General features: G+C 54.4%; 1 protein-coding gene across 1 annotated transcript; it reads right to left on the reverse strand.

Moving 5' to 3' along the window:
• Positions 1 to 906: 906 nt before the first annotated feature.
• ANO9 (anoctamin 9) lies at positions 907 to 18,004 on the reverse strand. Its single transcript, XM_076343321.1, has 24 exons — positions 17,970 to 18,004; positions 14,150 to 14,215; positions 13,795 to 13,911; positions 13,381 to 13,517; positions 13,026 to 13,075; positions 12,376 to 12,434; positions 12,083 to 12,165; positions 10,139 to 10,273; positions 9,935 to 10,031; positions 9,468 to 9,528; positions 8,287 to 8,369; positions 7,746 to 7,850; positions 7,034 to 7,198; positions 6,906 to 6,942; positions 6,221 to 6,332; positions 5,856 to 5,913; positions 5,574 to 5,671; positions 5,203 to 5,369; positions 4,518 to 4,670; positions 4,033 to 4,180; positions 3,236 to 3,355; positions 2,912 to 3,005; positions 2,650 to 2,762; positions 907 to 1,708 (listed from the first exon to the last, which is right to left on the reverse strand). Exons 1-24 carry the CDS (start codon positions 17,973 to 17,975, stop codon positions 1,555 to 1,557), a joined length of 2,418 nt encoding a protein of 805 aa, XP_076199436.1. The 5' UTR covers positions 17,976 to 18,004; the 3' UTR covers positions 907 to 1,554.
• Between the last annotated feature and the right edge of the window lie 629 nt (positions 18,005 to 18,633).

Below are 18,633 nucleotides of genomic sequence, written 5' to 3' on the forward strand. Positions count from 1 at the left end.
GTGGAGAAATACCAGGCGGGCAGGGCTCGGGTTTAGGCTAGCAGGTCGTGTTTTGGAGCAAGAGATAACCCTTGCTAGCCCGATCACTCAGGATTTTCTGTGTAGCTCAGTATTTCTGTTACCCCATGTCCTGGTTTTGGCAGGGATAGAGTTAATTTCTTTTCTAGTAGCTGGTACAGTGTTTTGGATTTAGGATGAGAACAAAGTTGATAACACACCGATGTTTTAGTTGTTGCTAGGTAATGCTTACACTAGCCAAGGACTTTTCAGCTTCCCATGCTCTACTGACTGAGAAGGCTGGAGGTGCACAAGAAGCTGGGAGGGGGCACAGCCAAACTGGCCAAAGGGACATTCCATACCATGTGACGTCATGCTCAGTACATAAACTGGGGAAAGCTGGCCAGGGGGGCCGCTGCTCGGGGACTGGCTGGGCATCGGTCGGCGGGTGGTGAGCAATTGTACTGTGCATCACTTGTTTTGTGTATTATTATTATTATATTATTATTATTATCATTTTATTTCAATTATTAAACTGTTTTTATCTCAACCCACGAGTTTTTCTAACTTGTGCTCTTCCAATTCTCTCCCCCATCCCACCGGGTGGGGGGGAGTGAGCGAGCGGCTGCGTGGTGCTTAGTTGCCGACTGAAATTAAACCACGACACCCCAGCACACTTAACAGGTTGTTTTCCCACTGTGCATGGCCAAAGTGCCAACTTCTTTTAAGTGTCTCACCAGCCAGCACTCATACTCAGCCCCAGCTACGGGCTACACACAGACGCTTCAGCTCCAGCCTTTTTTTGATTACCCACGTTAAGACAAAAAAAAGGTTTGGGGGGACGATTTCTTTGGGTGATGTGGAGGAGGAGGGAGGCAGGAGTGATAGCAGTGTGAATTCAGTGACTCAACGGCAGCTGAAGATCTGGCCTCTTGTGTCCACATGGGTGTTACGTTTATTTACCATTTTGCTCGTGGTAGTTGAGCCAGGCACAACTGTCGGGCATGCTTGGGGCAGATGCAGAGGCTCGGCAGAGCCCGGAGCAAAACACAGTCAGGCTAACAACTGCATTTTTCCAACGTCCGTGAAAACAGCGGGTTGGAGCTGTAGCCACGCGGTAGTCGTGCCGAGAGGAGGATTGTGCTGGCTGTGGTGAAAGAGGAAGGACTCAAGTTTCTCGGCGGTGCAAGAGCAGGAAGGTCACTGAAGGCAAAGGAAAAAGGGGCCGAAGTGCAATAAAAGAGCTGGAGAGGGAAGCTGGAACAAGGGAACCGGCTTTTCCTGTGATGCCACGTTGCACGTTAAGGCCATGATTGACGAGGAAGCAAGGTCACCTCCTGCAGACCAGTCTCGCACTTGCCCGACGGCGGCTGGATGCTGCACCGTGGTTTGTCCGTAGTGCCAAAGCTCTTCCCCAGCTACTCAGCGTGCTGGGAAGGCACCATCCCCGGCTCTGCTGTGACTTCCTTCCTCCTCACGGCCGTGCAAGTCGGAAAGCATCCTGCTCCTGCAAAGCCACCGTCGCGTTGTCGCTTCCCAGTTCAAGTCCGAGCTCGGTCACAGCCAGTGCACGTGGCCCGTCTCCGCGGGCGGTGCCGCGGCGGTTCCTCCCGCGCCCGCGGCACTGCCAGGCTGGGGGGGGAGCTCAAGCCCGTGTTTCTCATTCTCCTCAGTGAGCAGTGGCTGGACCTCGGTGGAGTACTCCATCATGCTGGGGGAGAAAGGAGAGGGGCGTTGTGGAAGGGAACTGTCCGAATCGGGAAGCAATGGGGAGGTGTGGAAAAATATTCAGAGTGGGAACAGGGCCTTTTGCCAAAAATAAATGGAGAAGGAATGACATGCTGTTTGTGGAAAATCCCTGTTCGTGGGAAATCCCTCCGTCAACGGGAAGCCAGAGCCTGAAAGCTGAACTGTAGCAGCATGGTGCTTCCTGAGCTCCGCTCACCTCTGCTGTCGCCTGGATTTTGGGGTGGCAGCTGGGATGGGGTGGCAGCTGGGACAAGGTGGCCGTGAAGAGGGGCAGGCTGAGCCCTCCTCCAAAGCGGGGCTCAGTCCATGAAGGACAGCAGCACCAGGGCGGCCCAGCCTATGGCTGTCAGCTACATTGGTTCTGTTTCCAGCTGAAATAATTAATATTTTTTTTTAAACAGTTTAAATGGAAATTTTGGGCAAAATTGCTCCTTGTTTTTACTTGGAGCTTTTCTTTTTCTGAAAGAAAAGCCAAAGCCAAGCAGACCCTTCCACTGGTGAGCTCTAGTATTGAATTGCCTCAGGTGGGACTCATTTCACTGGCCTTGAGTGCCTAAAAGCCAGGCACCTGGGCTAGTGAGTGAGGCCACAGGTGTGGAGTGAGATGGATCCTCATTTATAGGTGATGCAGCTCATCTTAAAAAGAACATTTTCTGCCGTAGGTCCCAGGTAGTAGAGGCTGGGCTGAAAGCTGGGGGAGAAGCTACCCTGAAAAGGGTGATGGAGGAGCTGCCCTGAGGACAGGAGCTCACAGCCCCACCTTCTCCATGCCTGCAGTGGTGAGCGTCAGCCTGATCGTGGGGTTCTGGAGCGGATGGATCCTGCCGCCAGGCAGGCCTCCTGCTGGAGGCTGTGCCATCTCTGAGCACAGCAGCCCCTGGCACCTTCTGGGGCATCACCCACCTCAGTTCTTCATGAAGGTTGCTGTGTTTTCTGTCCAGAAGCTGATTCTTAACGAACTGAGGGACATCAGGGACGTACCAGGCTGCAATCAGTTTGACACACAGAGCCACGTGCTGCAGAAGGCAAAGGGAGCCGCTGCGGGCATTGAGGAGCTCCCCGGGCCAGTTAATGGGCCTGTGCGAGTGGCACGGACACAGCCTGTTTCCCCCTGCTGCCGTCCCTCCGATTGCCCCAGCCTCCTCCTGCCTCCCCAGGTCCTTACCTCAAAGAGGATGAGGAAGGCAAGCCGGGCTGCGAAGATGTGCCAGAACTGGACTGTGTAGCTGTAGTCGTCGGCATTCCGGTAATCCCGGTACCTGCAGCACAGCCCTGTCGGTGCCAGCCCAGGTTCCCCCTGCACCAGGCGTTGTGCCCTGCCTCAGATCCCTCCGTCGGGGTCTGAGAGGAGCCCTGGCAGCTTCCTCTACATGGCTGCCTCCAAGCCCTGCTCTACCACCTGCCCATTCCCCGGCTGCAGGCTGGATGTCACAGTGATGGGCTCGGGACGGGGGAATGCTACTGAGCAATGGCCACGGGCTGCTGTTACCTGCATTCCTTGATCTCGTCCCTGACAAAGTCCGGCTGCATTTCAGGCACGTTTGTGTACGGCTCGAAGTCCTGAACGCGGAAGATGGAGAGGCTGTGGTTGATGTAGCCGGTCGAGCAGCTGCAGGGGGGGGGGAAAGATCGTGTCTGCACACATTGGCCCGGCGGTGAAGTGGGGTGCTCCTGGTTCATGGCTATGCTGGGGGGTTGTGGCATGCCCTAACTGAAAGCTGCAGCTCTTGTGTCTTCTAGGGGACTCAAAGGCCTCTGATTGCTACAAAGCCTGTCTGCCTGCAGCTTTTGTTTCTACGGTTTCCCTGGTGTGTGGATTCTCAGATGACTGGTAGTATGGTTGAGCACAGACTAGCCTCCCATTTTGGGGAAGCTAGCACCCATCTGGGGCTCTCCCTCCCCTCCCTAGCTACCCATTTTCACAAAGCCTGGGGGAAATGAATGTCTCTGAGACTTCTGTCCAGTTTGACTGAACTTGGCCAGTGAGCCAAGGCTTGGAGGAAAAGGGGGAGGGCAGGAGAGAGAGCATGGGCAGGCACCCAGGCAGTCCTGCAGCTCTCCAACATTACATGGGGCTCTTTCCATTCAGGGGTACCAGTGTACCCACCACGGGGATGATGTGAGTGGAAGGCTGGCTGGAATGCTGAAGATGGTGCCATCAGGAAAACCCTCCCCTACTCCCCTTTCCCTCCACCCTGCTCTGGGGGACTGCTCAGCTGCCTCGTGCTTCTGCACTGGTGGCACTTAGGCAGGCAGGGCTGTGAGCAGCCAACTGGCAGCACTCACTCCACGCCAGTGTTGTTTTCCGTCATGCAGGGGCTGTACGTGTACTTGTAGACCTGCATGGGAATGAAGTCAGACGTGATGGCGATCACCAGTCCATTCCCAATGACAGCCAGGATGCCGATGGCCTCCAGGACATGCAGCCAGATTCCTGCGGGAGAGGAGTGGTCAGTGAGGCCCCTCTGACAGCTCACTGCTGCTGTTCAAGGGTTGCAGACCAAGCCCCAGCTCAGGACAGGTTTGGCATGGCCAGAAGAGGTCAAGGAAGGAGGCTTCCAAGCTGCCCCTCAGCCTCTGCAGGGTCTGAAATTGCTTTTCCTTCCCCAACCCACAGCTCTCCCTGTGCTCTCCTACCTCCGCGGTGAAGTGATACCAGTCCCTGGCAAAGGGATGCTCAAGGGCTTCACACTGGAGAAAGGGCTTAACGCTGGCACCGTTCGCACAAGCAGCAGTGCTGGAAGGAGGGTGCTCCTCGGGCCCCATCTCACCGATGTCATTGGCCTTCCTGGGCACCATGCGCCGGCAGAGCCGCATCATCTTGATGGCATCCAGGCGGATCTCGAAGAGGTTGTTGCAGAATGCCAGCAGCGGGGCGAGGGGAAAGGCAGCGACGAAAATGGTAGTGAAGCTGTACTGGATTACTGCGGAGGGGGAAAATGCCGGGTGCTGGTGTGAAGCCACCACAGAGGGGACATCCCACAGGGTCCTGACTGCTGTCTGGGTTTGTCCTGCTTTGTGGCTTGTGTCAGTGGGCTTTGCAGGGATGAAAGGGGGAGACGGACCTGTCTTGGGGACCCCACACCTCCACAGGGGACACCCACCTCTCACAAGGCTGTTGGAGAGGGGGATCTGTGGGGACCCCACAGGGCACTGGTGGAGCCAGCCAGGCAGAGGGACCGCCCTGGGGTTACAGCCATCACCTTGACACTCCTGGGAGGAGAGGAAGGTCCTAGGCAGGGGCCCAAGGCCAGCACAGTTGCCTGCTCTCCCTTGTTTTGGGAATGATCTCCTTGGTGTGCCAGAGCTCTTGGAGCAGAGCTGGGCATGGAGCTGGGTCTCGGAGCTCTCCCTTGCCTACATATCGGCTCCCCAGCATCACGCTCTCTCCAGCCAAGGAGGGCATGTGGCTCTGCACCCAGCATCCCTCCTCACTTGACCCCCTGCCCTACATACCCATCTCCAAGAACTCATCAAACAAGCTGAAGATGTTGACCTCGTTGAGTTGATAGTTGCTCAGCCACTGCCTTTTGCAGGGGTCCTCGGCCTCTTCCTCCTCTCCTAAGATCAAGCGTCTCTTCTTGGGGCGCTGCTGCTTCTTGCGTAGCTTGTGGGCTATCCAGCTGCAAGGGGAGGAAACAATTTGTACGGCTGCCTGCAGAGGACAGCAGGGCTGAACTGCTGCCAGTGACAGCCCTGGAGACCTGAAGAAGGGAAAGGAGGAAATCTTGGCCCAAAGACCAGGGTTACTCTCTATAAGAGCTGGGAAGCTGTCCTGAACATGCAGGAGCACCAGCGAGCACTCCGAGGGCTGGAGGAAAGCTTACGGGACAAGATACTCCATCACATTGCTGATGGTCTGCTTGAGCAGCATAATGATGGCCATCTGGATGAAGAGGTCGGTGATGCAGCCGCTGGGGTGGCACTGCGAAGGGATGAGAGGAGACGACTTGTGCCCTGCAAGCAGGGCGGCCTGGCCTGAGGGGCTGTTTGGCCAAGGCAGCTACTATAGGAGGAAGCTGAGATTCCCAGAGCCTTGCTGGGCAGTAGGGAAAGGAAGAGTAGGAGTTGTGGTGTGGGGTCAGAGAGCTTCATGGCAAGTCCCTCACCTCCTCCAGCCTCCACTTGCCAGCAATGCGCACGTAGTTCCCCGGGTGGCCGTTGATCCTGAGCAAGGAAGCAAGAACAACAATATCTGTTGAGCCCCACTGCTGACCCCCGTTGGATGAACATCCAGGTGCAGGATAGAAGGCATCATCCTCCGGGCACTGGTAGAGAGGCAAGGGGCTTCCCCCACCCACCATCCCTACGGGGAAAAGTCATGGCCCTCCCGAGGTCCCAAATGGGGTCCCTGTGCCTGGCAGGGAGGGTAGAGGGACTGGGCTCTCCCTAGACCCTGGGGAGAGTTGGGGATGTATGCCCCAAACCCAGGCTCCCCTCTGCTCCCCTCCCGGGGCCCGCAGCCACCACTCACCTTCCCAGGAAAAAGGCGATGTAGATGAGCGAAGAGAAGTTTGTGAAGAACTGGAAGGTGAAGATCTTCACGGTGAAGTTGTTCTCACGCTGGGAGAAGGTCCGTGGTTTCTCTGGGGAAGGGAACAAGGCCCAGGGGCTTGGTCACAGAGCGGTAGGACCTTGCCCTGCTCCCCCTCGGATGCCACAGCAGCTCTTTGAAGGTTGGAAGGTTGTCTCTGCCCCTCGTGGAGCCTTCCCTGCCCTTCACCTGAGCCCTTTGGTGGAGCTGAGCCCAGGTAAGCAGGGAGGTCCCTCAGAGCCATGAGCTGGGGGAGAAGGGGCCCTTCAGCTGGGAGGAAAACCATGTTGTGAGCTCTCCTGCAGCTGTGGTGGCTTCCTGCTCGTGCCAGGTCTCAGCCCTGTAGGGTGACTGCCCCTCCAAAGTGTAATGTGGCTGTGGGACAGCCAGCTGGCAGCATGTGGGCCACAGCTGAGCTTGTGTGTTGGAGGGCTGCTGTCCTCCCACAGGGACCTGCATGGCAAGAGCTGCCCGGTAGATGCTTTGTGATGGTGGAGGAAGGGAAGGGGCCAGGAGCCTGGCTGCATTTGGGGACCAAGGGGGTGCTGCGCTGCAGTCCCTGAGTACTGCTGGGCAGCTCGGTGCTGCGGTGTGCAGGCGGGAGACAGCCCCTAGTTTCCCTTACCTAGGTCACAGAGGTAGAGGGCCACACGCCTGTTGACCTGCAGGAGAGAGGTATAAAATGAGAGGGGAGGGTTGATGGTGGAAAAGCAAGGAGAAAACCTGCTGCCTGCCCCGTGTCTCACTCCGCACCTTGGTCATGACGACAATGGTGATGTAGTGCAGCACGGCCCCCGTCATCACCGCCATCGTGTTGGCCTGCTCGCGGAGGAACGCGAAGTTGCTCTGGGTGAAGAGAGCCATTGCTATCACCCGGTAAATGACGAGTGCGTGGGCGATGCCGATCAGCACGGCAATCTGTGGAGGAGGGCAATGGGGTGGTGAGGCGCTGTGCACGGAGGGCACATGCTCCATCCCGCCTGAGGACCACCAGCCCTTCAAACCCTGGCTCCCTTCACCAGAGCTCATCTGGATGTGGCCTCAAATGGAAGCCAGTGCTCTTCAGTTAAGGATGAGAGGTTCATAAGGTGGATGTCTCCACCTGAACTGCTCATCTAGACTCTCTCCATTGGCCCAGGGGAAGAAATGAGGGCATTAGGGGTTTGCCTTCTCCTACCCTCTGTGCTACTGCCTTGATCCTCACTGCCTTCCACTGCAAGAGCAGAGCCTTCAGCCCAGATCCCCAAAGGGTAGTTGGCCTCTCCCATCAGCACAGAGAGGTGTGAGCGTAGGGAGGCCCCTGGATACTTGTGATGGGCACGGACCTGCCCTAACAACCTGGTTTCTGCCTTTGCTCCAGCAATAGGACACTCTGAGGTACTGTTCTTGCAGTGGAGTAGGGAGGGAAGGAGAAAAGCCCGTGTGCCCTTAAACCAGGTCTTCCTATGTTCACCCCGGCACATACCATCAACAGAACCAAGAGGAGTATGACGGTGCTGCGGAAGTAGGAGTGCTGGTACTGCTGGGGTTCGTGCTGCAAATTATTGATCAGCTCCATAGCCAGCTCCTCCTTTAAAAAAAAAAAAGGGGGGGGGGGGGGAAGAAAGGATCCAGCAGAGCTGTGCCCAGGTAGTGGAAAGTCCAGGAGTCATTGTGTTAATGGACATATGGGATGAGCAGCACCAGAGAAGGACAGGGATGAACACCTAACCCACAACAGTGTGGCCAATCCTGATTGAGTTCAAGCCCTTGTGCAGATGGAGAGGTGACTAGCAATGCAGAGAGGTAGCTAGCATCTGCTTAACTCTCTGGAGGGCTCTGTCTCTCCCAGGACTCTCCCAGGACAGTCAGATGTTGGCTTTGCTGTTTGTTTAAGTGTCTCCATTAGATGTTTACCTCTACAGAGAATCAAGCTGGGCAAGGGGGGTCCCTGTGTCTTTTCTGTAGGTCCAGCTGACTACTGCCCTGAAAAGGGAAGCACTAAGCAGGAAAGATGACATCCTCACCTCTTCCTCATCCCACCTGTACAGGTCCCAGTTGGTGACCACGGTGGCTCTCTGCCTCTTCCACAGCTCTAGGAACACAGTGGCTGTGGGGGGAATGAGAGAAAGCTGTGGCACTCGGGGACGGCTCTGGAGACGAGTGGGATGGATAGTCATGTTACCATCCAACCTGATGGCAAATCAGCCCAGACTGCCCTTGGCCCATGAAGAACAGGCAGCCACCTCTGCATCTCAGCGACCGGGAGGGACCCTGGACATGCAGCAATGAGTGCTCGGCCCCATGCAGGGGTGGGGATGGAGGTGTGCGGGTGAGTTTTCACTGGGAGTCAGGCCAGCTCTAGTGTCTGTAGGGGATTTGGCATAAACCAGAGTAAGCACCAGGGCTGTTCTGCTGTGGTGGCCATGTTTACATGGCACCAGCCAGACACATTATTCTGGATTAACGAAAAATACACCCTTCAAATGTATTCAAAAATAGGTATCCTGCACTGCACCCCAGCATGGCTACACCTCTGCAAATCCATTTACAACCACCCCTTCTGTTATTCTGGATTGACCTTCCTGAGCTTGTCCCTGTGTAAACCAGCCCACAGCAACACGCAAGACCATGTCCGTGACCTGCTCAGACCATGATCTCGCAGGTGAAATGCCCAGCCCACATCTTCCATGGTGTTTGTAACTGAAAGGGCTGTAGTAAAGCCAAATGAGATGTGTAGCTAATATGGTGATGGGATCACATCAGCTCAGAGCCCAGTGGTCTGCCGTGCTTATTCCACAGCAGCTAAGAGATCATGCAGCAATCTGGGAAGGTTAATGAGGGATCTGACGGTCCCTCCTTTCTGCAGCTGCAACTACTTACAGGCAGCTGCTAGAAAAGCCCAGCTAGAGAGGTTGGTGGGTGCTTTGCAGGAGGTTGTGGTGGGTGAATGGGTAAAAGGGCTCAGGCAGGACAGGTAAGGAGTGTTTGGAGAGCTGAAGGAAATTGCTGGGGTGGTTTTGTCCTTTGCCTTGTCTGGAAGGGGACCTGATGGCCCTGGAAGTGGAGGAGATAAGGACTAAAAAGGCCCTGAATGGTGAAGCTGTGTTGGTGTCCTGTTTTCTTCCACCTACTCTCCCCCTATGTCACAGTGGGCTGCTCCCTCTTCCAAGCTGCGTGTGCTTGGCACCAAGATGTTGACACCTACCCCAGATTGCCATGAACATGGCAAACAAAACTGTCCCCTCGTTGTCAATCATGTGGGTGACCTGGAGAAGATCAAGGAAGAGCGTGATACGGGCAGCGGGGTGCAGGGGCTGTGGCACCTTGGGGTCTGGGGAAAGGCCTCTGTGCTCAGCGGTCCTCCTGCCACCCTGGTCATCCCGTCCCCCCCCCCGCCCTCCCCCCCCGAGACAGGTAAAGATGCTGCAGGAGGGCAAAGTGCAGGAACGGGAGGGACACTGGGACTTGCTAGTGGTAAAGTCTTCTTTGGTGGTGATGGAGACCATGATCTGGCTATAATTCCTCCTTATTACTGAGGTTAGTGGAGGTTTCCTGCGTGTTCTAGCCAGTTTGCCGGGGTGGCTTTTCCTTCTAGTGGTGTGGGAACAGCACAAGCTGGGAGTGTTTCCCCATCCTTTGCCTTGAGCCTGTCTTGGGAAGGGGGCTACCTACCTTGGCGTAGGTGCAGGTGTCGGAGAGCAGCCAGAATGAGCACTTCTGGTCGCAGAGTGGGCACATGATGGTGTTACTGGCTTCACAGATCTCCTTGCTAGAAAGGCGTAGAGGGAAGCAAAGGGGAATAACAGTGTCTCAAAGCCACGTGCATAGAAAAGGCTCATGAATGGAATGCACGTTCAGCATTCCCAACTGCCTTACCTCACCTGGCTGGAACTGAAAACAGTAATCCCAGCCACGAAGACCACCGTTCCAACCACTGCCGCGATTCCCAGCAAGTAGGTGTACCAGCCCAGCCAGGCAAAGTACAGGGCCACCTTCTCACCAAAATAGCACCTGGAAGGAAAGATGAGATGTGCTTTGGGGCCAGCGGAGGAGACCATATTGCTCGGGGTCACTAGAAAATGCTCTTCCACCCCCAAAGGGATATCGGGTCTAGGAGGGGCAGTGCTGTCTGCATGTCTGGGGATTTTGTTGGGATTGGGAGAGTCAGCCCAACTGAGTAGAGGAGCTGGAGGAACCGCGTGCAGCATTTCCCAGGGGATTTCAGCGGCGGCATGTGCAAGGAGAGCGAGCTGGCTCTCCTTGTGCTCTGACTGCATGGGAAGGCAGTGAAGTGCATTGTGGACATCACTGTGGGGCTGCACGGCAAAGATGTGCTGAGGGCACAGCTCTGGCTGAGAGGTGAACTCAGGATGGAGAGCAACGCAAGGCCGTTGTGGGGGCTGGCTTGGTCTACACCGCGTGGTGTAGGGCATGCTGTCCTGCAGGGGTTTAGAGAAGCCTGTGAGAAGGCTTCTCCTGTTCTTAAGTCAACCTGGTGACTGATGCAGACTAAGGAGTGAGATTTCATTTCTTTTTTTTCTTCTTTTTTTTTTTTTCCCTTTTCCCCCTTGGTTAATATGCCACAGGGAGAGCCACTCTTGCTGACGCCCGCTTCCGTATGAAGTGGGCATGGTCCCACAGGCACTGCTTCTGCCTTTCCGTGAAGGGAGCCCAGAGGGTCTAACTCAAGGGGAGATGCCTGCATGTGGTCAGGTTGACCGTATGCCAGGTAAGAGGAGTGGGAACAGTTGAGAGACCAAGTTGCAATCAGTGTCTACAGAACAATTTTAGACATGCCAGGCTTGAAGAAGATGAGCTGCGGGGTGCGGTGTTTCTCAAACCAGAGCAATTTTTCCTTCTGGGCTCAGCTATCTCCCTGCAGTGCTTTCACATCTCATTCTTATGGTGGCAGTATCTCATTTTTTTCTGGTGTGGGGAAGAGGGTTGGAGGCATGGGTAAGAAATGATGGTAACTATTGACTGATGGACCTGCCTCCCCTCCTGTATTCCAGAGGAATTAACTTTCTACCAGTAGTCAAAGGTGGTGATGTGCTCCCTGGCCTTTGTTTAAAACAAACCAAAAACCCCAACGCTCCCCTCGCCCCCCCCCCCCAGCCCAATTTCATACTCAGTCCCTTAATCCTTCTGTGATAACAAGAAGTCATGATGCATTGACCTTAGAAATGATGAGTTGTCTGACCTTGTGCACCATGGAGGTGTCAAGAGTCCCTAGTGCCTCTGCTAGACTTGTAAACTGTAATAAACATTTAAGGAGGTAGAGCACATCTCCATTTTAACATTTCACTTCCCTAACAGAGCCTACTGACAACTTTATGAAGTAGCATGTTCTTTTTGCCCTTCTTCCCCTGGCTATGGAGCGTTAGTTTTCTCCCCCTTTTAAAATAAGAGCTGTGCTCTTCCTTGAGTTTTAATGTGGTTATAGGAGCCCCTTGTTGCCTTTAATGCCCCAAGTTCAGCCTCAGGCTGGATGTGCTGCACTGATGCTCTGTTCCCACTTCGCCTTCCTTTGAACGTGGGAGTGCGTAGTTGAAAATGAAACGGGCTAATTAAAAACCATGCAAATGTGGGGATTGTTTCATACTGCAAAATTAGCAGATGGAGCTCGGTGCCACAGGGATACCCCTTAGGGTAAGAACTTTGCAGGCTTCAGAAGAAGCCCAGTATGTGTGAGAAGAGCCAGGTTCAAACTAATGATTTAAAAGAAAACACGGGAGCCTGGCAAAGGGCATAAAGCTCTCTGGGTTTTAGGTGGGAACTCTTGGTTAGAAAGATCTGCCGTGCCTCTTCTGCCTGTGTTACCTGATCTTCTCAATCGGCTGTTGGCAAAATATACCTCTCCAGCGAGCCCATTTCTCCTTTAGGAATTCCCTTACCTCTTCTTTCTGGAGAGCAGAGAAGTTGGTTGGATACAGGATTATTAGGGCAACTTTAATCCCCAGGCCAGCTCCCAGGCTGCTGTCGGGAGCTTTGTTGTGCCCTTCATCCAGGGAGGTCTTGATGCAGCCCCAGTTACCCAAAGGTCTCCCCCACCCGGTCTTGCTCCTTCACCTCTCGTGGCTTTTCCTCCCAGTCACCCATGTGCTCAGCCTCACCTCGTGCAGGGGAAACGTTGCCTCAAAGACCTTCTTCTTCATCAGGTCATGCAGCTTCTCTGGTAGCAGAGCAGAACGGAGAGGATTAGTGAAGCTTTGCTCTCACCCCATGCACTCCCTGCCAGGCAGAATCACCCCAAACCTTTTCTGGAGCCTTTGAGGGGGGCAAAAAAAAAAAACCACCACCTGGGAGAGGCTGAGCTATTCAAAAGGGATCAGCACTAATCCTTGTGGTTGTGCTACTCTGCTGGGCTGCCGCAGGCTGCGTTGTGGCTGGCTCTGGGAGCAAGCCAGGTAGGCAGGTCCTTAGAGACAGCTAGAAAGCCAGCACCCTGTGCTGCCCTGCTTGTCCTGGGGTGTCAGAGAGGGATGAGCTCTTCTGGGGACACGGGAGAGCAGTGGTTGGCAGCTGAGGTCAGGGGTTTGGGGAGAGGGAGTAGAGGGCTGTTGCTGGTTCCTGCAGTCCAAATCTCCCAGCCTCTGGATACAGCAGCAAATTTACTTGTCTGAGCTGCACCCTGGCTTTCTCCCCACTTCTGCATCCTCCCCGTGGGTGGTGAGGCAGCTGGGAATGCCCGTGCCCACCACGGGGCAGGAGCCTTCCTGCAGATCCAGGCTGAGCATCACCCCTGCTGGCCCTGTTCCCTTACCGAGGTCGGGCGTCGTCGTATTCTGCAGGATGAAGTTCACAATCTGTATCCTGAGCAAGGAGAAACTGTGGTTAAAGGCTGCTCTGGGGATATAGACTTGTGTTGTGTGGCCCTGGAAAACAGGGGAGGGAAGGGAGAAGGCGTGCACCAAAATCCGGGGAAGGAAGGGGGGAAGAAATGGGGAGCTGGCTGTGGACAATGAGAAGCCGGCAAGTTTGCACATGGTAGGTGGAGGTGGCCTTCTGTGGAAAATGAAAAGCCTGGCGCAACTGTGAGCTGAGCTGGAAACTGGATGCTGGTGCAGAGAAAGGGGAGTGCAAGATGCTGGAAGTCAGTAGCCCGGCTCAGCACCCACCTGGTGGTCACTGGTACGTCTTGATGGACGTTGGGGTTTTGCAGCCTGTTGTTGGGTTTCCTCAGGAGCCCCTGGTATTTCTGGAAGATCTGTTTTGGGGCACGGACTCCATAAAATAGCTTCTTATCCTCAATTTTCTAGTGGGTGGAAGAGAAGGGCTGTTAGAATGATGCTGGCAGAGCCAGAGGGGCAGGGAAAGGGGCAGAGCTGCAAGGGCCAGGGGCCACGTGAGTCCTGGGGCTGGGCTCTCCCCTGGTTGAGCAAGTGGTTTATTTTCCAGCACTGATATGGTGATCAGCTCAATGGTTCAGGTCACTCCCATCTCCTGGGATGCAGGAGCCCGAACTGGGCTTGGATCCTGGGTACCACAAGATAGCCAAGTATCTGCTGCCTTTTCTTCCTACAGCCCCTCACCTTGATGGTGAACCCCTTCTTGCTCAGCTCATCCAGGAACTTCTTCCTCTTGATCTCCTTCTCGCTGCCCACTTCATGGATGTCGCTTACCAGGACGAAATCCCACTTCTCTTCATCCTGCCCACAGAAAACACCAGGGAATTTATCGAGGTGGCAAGCCGAGAGCTCTCCCTCTTGGCTCCAGCCTCTCAGAGGTTTGGACCTTCAACATGACTGTGTAGAGGGCCCCTGGGAACTGGGAGTGAGCAGGAGAATGGGGATGGGGAAACTGAGACAGCTGCTGCCTTGACATTGCCCTGCTCCCCTCTTTGAGCTGTGCTGAACTCGCTGTGAGTGCAGAGGGAGCAAAGCTTACCGGGGGGGCAAATGGGTCTGTGTCTTCGACAGGAAAATCCCTCCAGGGAGTCAACAGAATTTCATCCTGTGGAAGAGAAAACCAGGGAAGGCTTCAGCGGGCTCCCTGGGAGATCCCGTGTCTGGACATGGAGCAAACCTCTCCCTGCAAATGTTTTGACGGCATCGCGATGCCCTGGATCAGAGCAGGAGATCCCCAGATGCCTGGGGGCATTGGGATCAAGCTGCCCCGCTCCGGGTGGTGAGTGCAGGTGAGCAGTGCTCTGCTTGTGGTACACAGAAACCTGCCTGTCAGCAAAGCCCACCTGGCGTTTAGGTGCTCTAGGGTGTGTCTTTGGTCGTACTCACAGTATATCAAAAAAGACAGAACCCATGTAGATAAAATTGCATTACAACATAAGATCAAGATCCACCTGGCCCAGTTTTCCTCTCCCAGCAGCCACAAGGGGATGCCCGGGGAGGAGGGTATGAGCAGGCTTGTCTGAAACCTTCTCCCATACTCTCCTGCTCTCCAGTTTGGAGTCTTCCTGAGTCAAATATGGCTTCGTGTTTAGGGATCCTGGAGGGACCGCTGCTCTGTGAGTGTCTGCAGCCTCCTCTTGAACTCATGTAATGCCCAACGTTTATGGCACCCTGGGTTGCAAGGGAGCCAGACGGGAGGGGAAAAAAAAACCCCTCCCTTTGCTCTGGACTTTGCTCCATCCTGTTTCATCTCATGTCCTGACATTTGTACTGGAAGAGTGTCAACACTTAACTCTCTTTCCATGCTACAGTGGTTTTTACAATCTTTAATCACCCTTTTCCCCTCTTTAGTTGTTCCTTTCAGATAGGGCACTGTTAACTTTTTGGTGAGGGTGGGGAAGGTAGTTTTAAATTCCAGTGAAGGGAGAGTGGGGCACGGACAATCGGAGGCTTACACAACCCTGCAGACTGCAGCAAAGCAGGTGAAAAACGAGTTCTTGCGAAAACACCTCAGATGCCTCAGTCTGTGGCCTAGGGGCAGAGCGGGGAAGGTGAGCTGCTGATGTTTGTACCTGGTTCCCTCCCGTGTGCTACCGGCTCCAAAGAGAGAGGCTGCACAGGGGCGAACGCAGCTGCTCACCTTCATTATTTAAGCCTAATAATGCTCAGACACCCAAGCGGTGTGGCTCTGGGGGTGCATGAAGGAAATCAGGCGGCCCTGTGGCAGCCCCTGCCCTCTGCCTGGCGTGATTTCCCAGCCCGGGGTGCCCCTCTGCCAAAGGATGCTGCAGTGAGCACTCTTGGGTGGGTGCCCAGAACTGGAGCACATTAGCTTCAAACCACTTTGTCCCTGTCCTCTACGCCTGGCTTCCCTGATGTGATCTCAGCCTGGTTTTGCAGCCATAGTTCTCTCATAAGCAAGAGGGGATTAGTCCAACCAGCCTTTCAATGGATTGGCAAGAGCACGCCGGGCTTCAGGTCCCAGTGAATGTAATGAGTTTAATAAAGACACGCTCTGCAGGCCATACTGTGGCAGGGGCGGGGAATGGATCCCGTCTTAAAAACAGCATTTTTTGGGTTTTTTGCAGTTCTCTGATGTGACTCATGGTGCAGCCCCACAAACAGTTACGCTGCCCGTCCCGAGGGCATGGTATTGCAGCACAGAAGCGGGAAGGAGCTGCCAGGGGATGGGGAATATCATCAGTCAGTATTGCCACCAAAGACGTTGTGACCTGAAACAGCAGCCAGCCAGACAAGTTCATCCAGCTGTAATCTCAGGAGCAGAGCGGTGGTGGTGAAACCATGCCCTGATGTAAGATCTGGATCCCAAGCTTTCACTGAAGAATGAGGCCATGGAAGCAGGAGAGACCGGGATGAGGAAAGGGCTGAAATGCTCTGCCAAATCCTCTCTCATGTGGAGCTAGGGCCCTGGCTTCCCGTAACGCAAAGGGGCCATGGGGAGACTGACCAACAGAAAGCCAAAGTGAAAAGGCTTGAGAAGAGGGATATTCTCCCCTAGAGATGCTGTTGTAGTGAGGACCAGCACTTCCCACTGCTAAAAGGTGCCCCAATTTAGGCCAAGATGCAGAGGGGGGTTTGTGGAGGTGTCCTCTGCTCTGCCAAAGCCCTGGAGCAGGCTTTTTGGATTCCTAATTTTCCAGTCAAGCCCTAAGAATCAGTGGGGATGCTTCTCACACCACCCGTGTATGGCTCTCTAGGCAATAAGGATGTCGTGGTAGCAGGGTCTGGCTTTTCTCTGTGTTCCTATAGCAACGTAATTTACCGCCTGGTACCCGCTCTGCAGGCATCGTGAGCGCCTCTGCGTAGGACTGAAAAACGGGGAGGAATTTGCAAATTATTTGCAGATTAGCACAGACAATTCCCAGTACCCACCTCTGGAGTGGTAACAGATAAAAATTGCATTCAGCTGCAAAGGGGGATTTGCAAACCTGTGATGATGGAAGAGCGGCATTTCAGCAGGCTTAATTCATTACGGTGGCTGCTGGCATCCTCACGAGGCAAAGGCTGCTTTAAGCCTTGGCTGCTGGGACTATTGTGCCGGAGCCCAGCCTGCTTTTGGGGCCAGATGTGGCCCATTTTTTTTGTCCCTGGGGACTAGCGACACTGTCAGATTATGGCTGCTTTGCTCTGGCAGCAAGCACAAGGCAGTCAGATCGGCCCTGCGTGCGGGGAAGGCCACCCTGGCTCTGAAGTGGTTGTTTAAACCCTGGGCTCTAATCCCTGCTATCAAGGAGGACGGTGCCTGTTTAGCTCTTTCCTGCCCCGTGTTTGGAGGCGGGTTGGAGGTGCGCTGGGCAAAGGTGTAGGAGAAGTAATCTGCACAATGAGAAGCAGTAATTTCAATGTCAAAAAGGGTTTGCATGCCCTGAAGTGTGCCTGGTTTCTCTCCAGCTGTATCAGCAGGCCCTTGTGCCCTTGTCGCAAGCCAGGTAACCCACTGCCCTGTGCGAGGTTACTGGATCCTTCAGAGAAATGGTAACAGGCACCCTTGGGCTGGAGGTGTAGTCACCTGCGTGAGTAACTCGGGCAAAGGACCTGGATAGGATCCGGCATCCTTGTTTTCCTTTCTAATTGGGGATTGCTGAGGGTTTGGGTGGTTCCCATCACCCACACTGAGATGATCAAATTGCTAGTATGTCAGGGATGTTTCTCACAAACGCCTCGCTTAGAGCACTTCCACCTTACCTCATAGTTTCCTAAGAAATGTGACAATCTTTAATTGAACAGGCAGATGGTGCACCTGTACATTTACTAGCTGCTCCAATCTTAGAGAGTTTGCCTGGCTTTTTGAATAAAAGAAAACCGCATCTTTTCTTTCAAGCTAGAGAAACAAAACTTCACAGCTCCCCCTCTCCCCTTGTTTTATTTCAGGTGCTCCTGAAACATCTGGGGCTGTCACCTCCGCTGCTACATGCAGTGCCTGGGTTTATACAAGCAAAAGATCTGGTCTCAGTCCAAACCATCCTTCTCTGATCAGTGCTCCGGCACCTCTGAACTCTGGTACCAGCATCTGGGACCATGCGTGACCCTGCTGGCCTGACCCCGCAGCACCTTGGGGTGGTACATGGGGCTCAGCTCTGCCTTGCTGCCCGGCTGTAGGAAACTGCAGAGCCAGCAGCACACACCGCTTTCCCTGTTGCACGTTCATGGTAGGAATGAGATTGCTTGCTGGAAAGAGGAACGGGAGTTTTGTAGTACATTTTGAGTACTTTAAAGGCTGAAAGCACATGAGTGGTAGAGATTGGAGCTTAGAGTGTCCCATGTTTCCAAGCTATGGGTGGCTCAGAGGTGCTGAAAAGCAACCTCTTGGAAATAGCTGAGCAGTTTCTGTTTCCTACCTGCATGGTGGAGAGCCTTTCTCTTTCCCCCTCTCTCCTTTTGCTCCTCCGGGCAGATCTCTCAGGAGCTGTCTGTCGGACCGATGGTGTAGCTGAGGCCGCAGGCGGGACAAGCTGCGAGGCTCCTGGGGTTTCGCCACAGAGTGTGGTTTCCTTCGCTGCAGAGTGTGGTTTCCTTCTCCAGCTCCTCTGCCTGAGGTCTCACGTGAACCAAGCGGGGACTTGACTTCCGTGTGGGACTCTCACCTGCCTGGGGAGGGAGCTGCCTCTGCCTGGCAGTGGGCAGATATCAAGGAGGAGGTGAGAAAGCTGCCCTTCACCCTCACTCAAAGGAGTGGCAAGCCCAGTACCGCCCAGCAGAGCAGGCAGATAGCCGTGCTGAGTTCGTCTTGCCAACTCCAGCGCTCTGCCACCCCCATCTTCCTCCTCTGCGCCTCTCGGTGCCAATGCTGCTTGCTGTATCCTGTGAACATCCCCAAAGAGGTGTCACAAACGGGCCCAAAGAAGGAAGGAGGTATTAGCAGAAGCTCTAGAAAGCATTAAACTATTTCTTACAAGGAGGGGAAAAAAACATTAAACCTAAAAAGAGAAAATAAAGCTGAGCTGTGCATAACCTGCCTCATTCTTGGGGTGAAGGTCTGGGCTCCACAGAAGGGATTGGATG

The sequence above is a fragment of the Aptenodytes patagonicus genome, chromosome 7 (assembly GCF_965638725.1).
Source record: "Aptenodytes patagonicus chromosome 7, bAptPat1.pri.cur, whole genome shotgun sequence".
In the NCBI taxonomy this organism is placed as follows: Eukaryota; Metazoa; Chordata; class Aves; order Sphenisciformes; family Spheniscidae; genus Aptenodytes; species Aptenodytes patagonicus.

Excerpts from the sequence above, each read along its gene's own strand:
- ANO9 (XM_076343321.1), bottom strand. Across the intron at positions 8,370-9,467 it reads CATGTTCATGGCAATCTGGG|CCACTGTGTTCCTAGAGCTG; the intron begins GTAGGTGTCAAC and ends TTCCCCCCACAG. Across the intron at positions 5,370-5,573 it reads GTGATGGAGTATCTTGTCCC|CTGGATAGCCCACAAGCTAC; the intron begins GTAAGCTTTCCT and ends CTCCCCTTGCAG.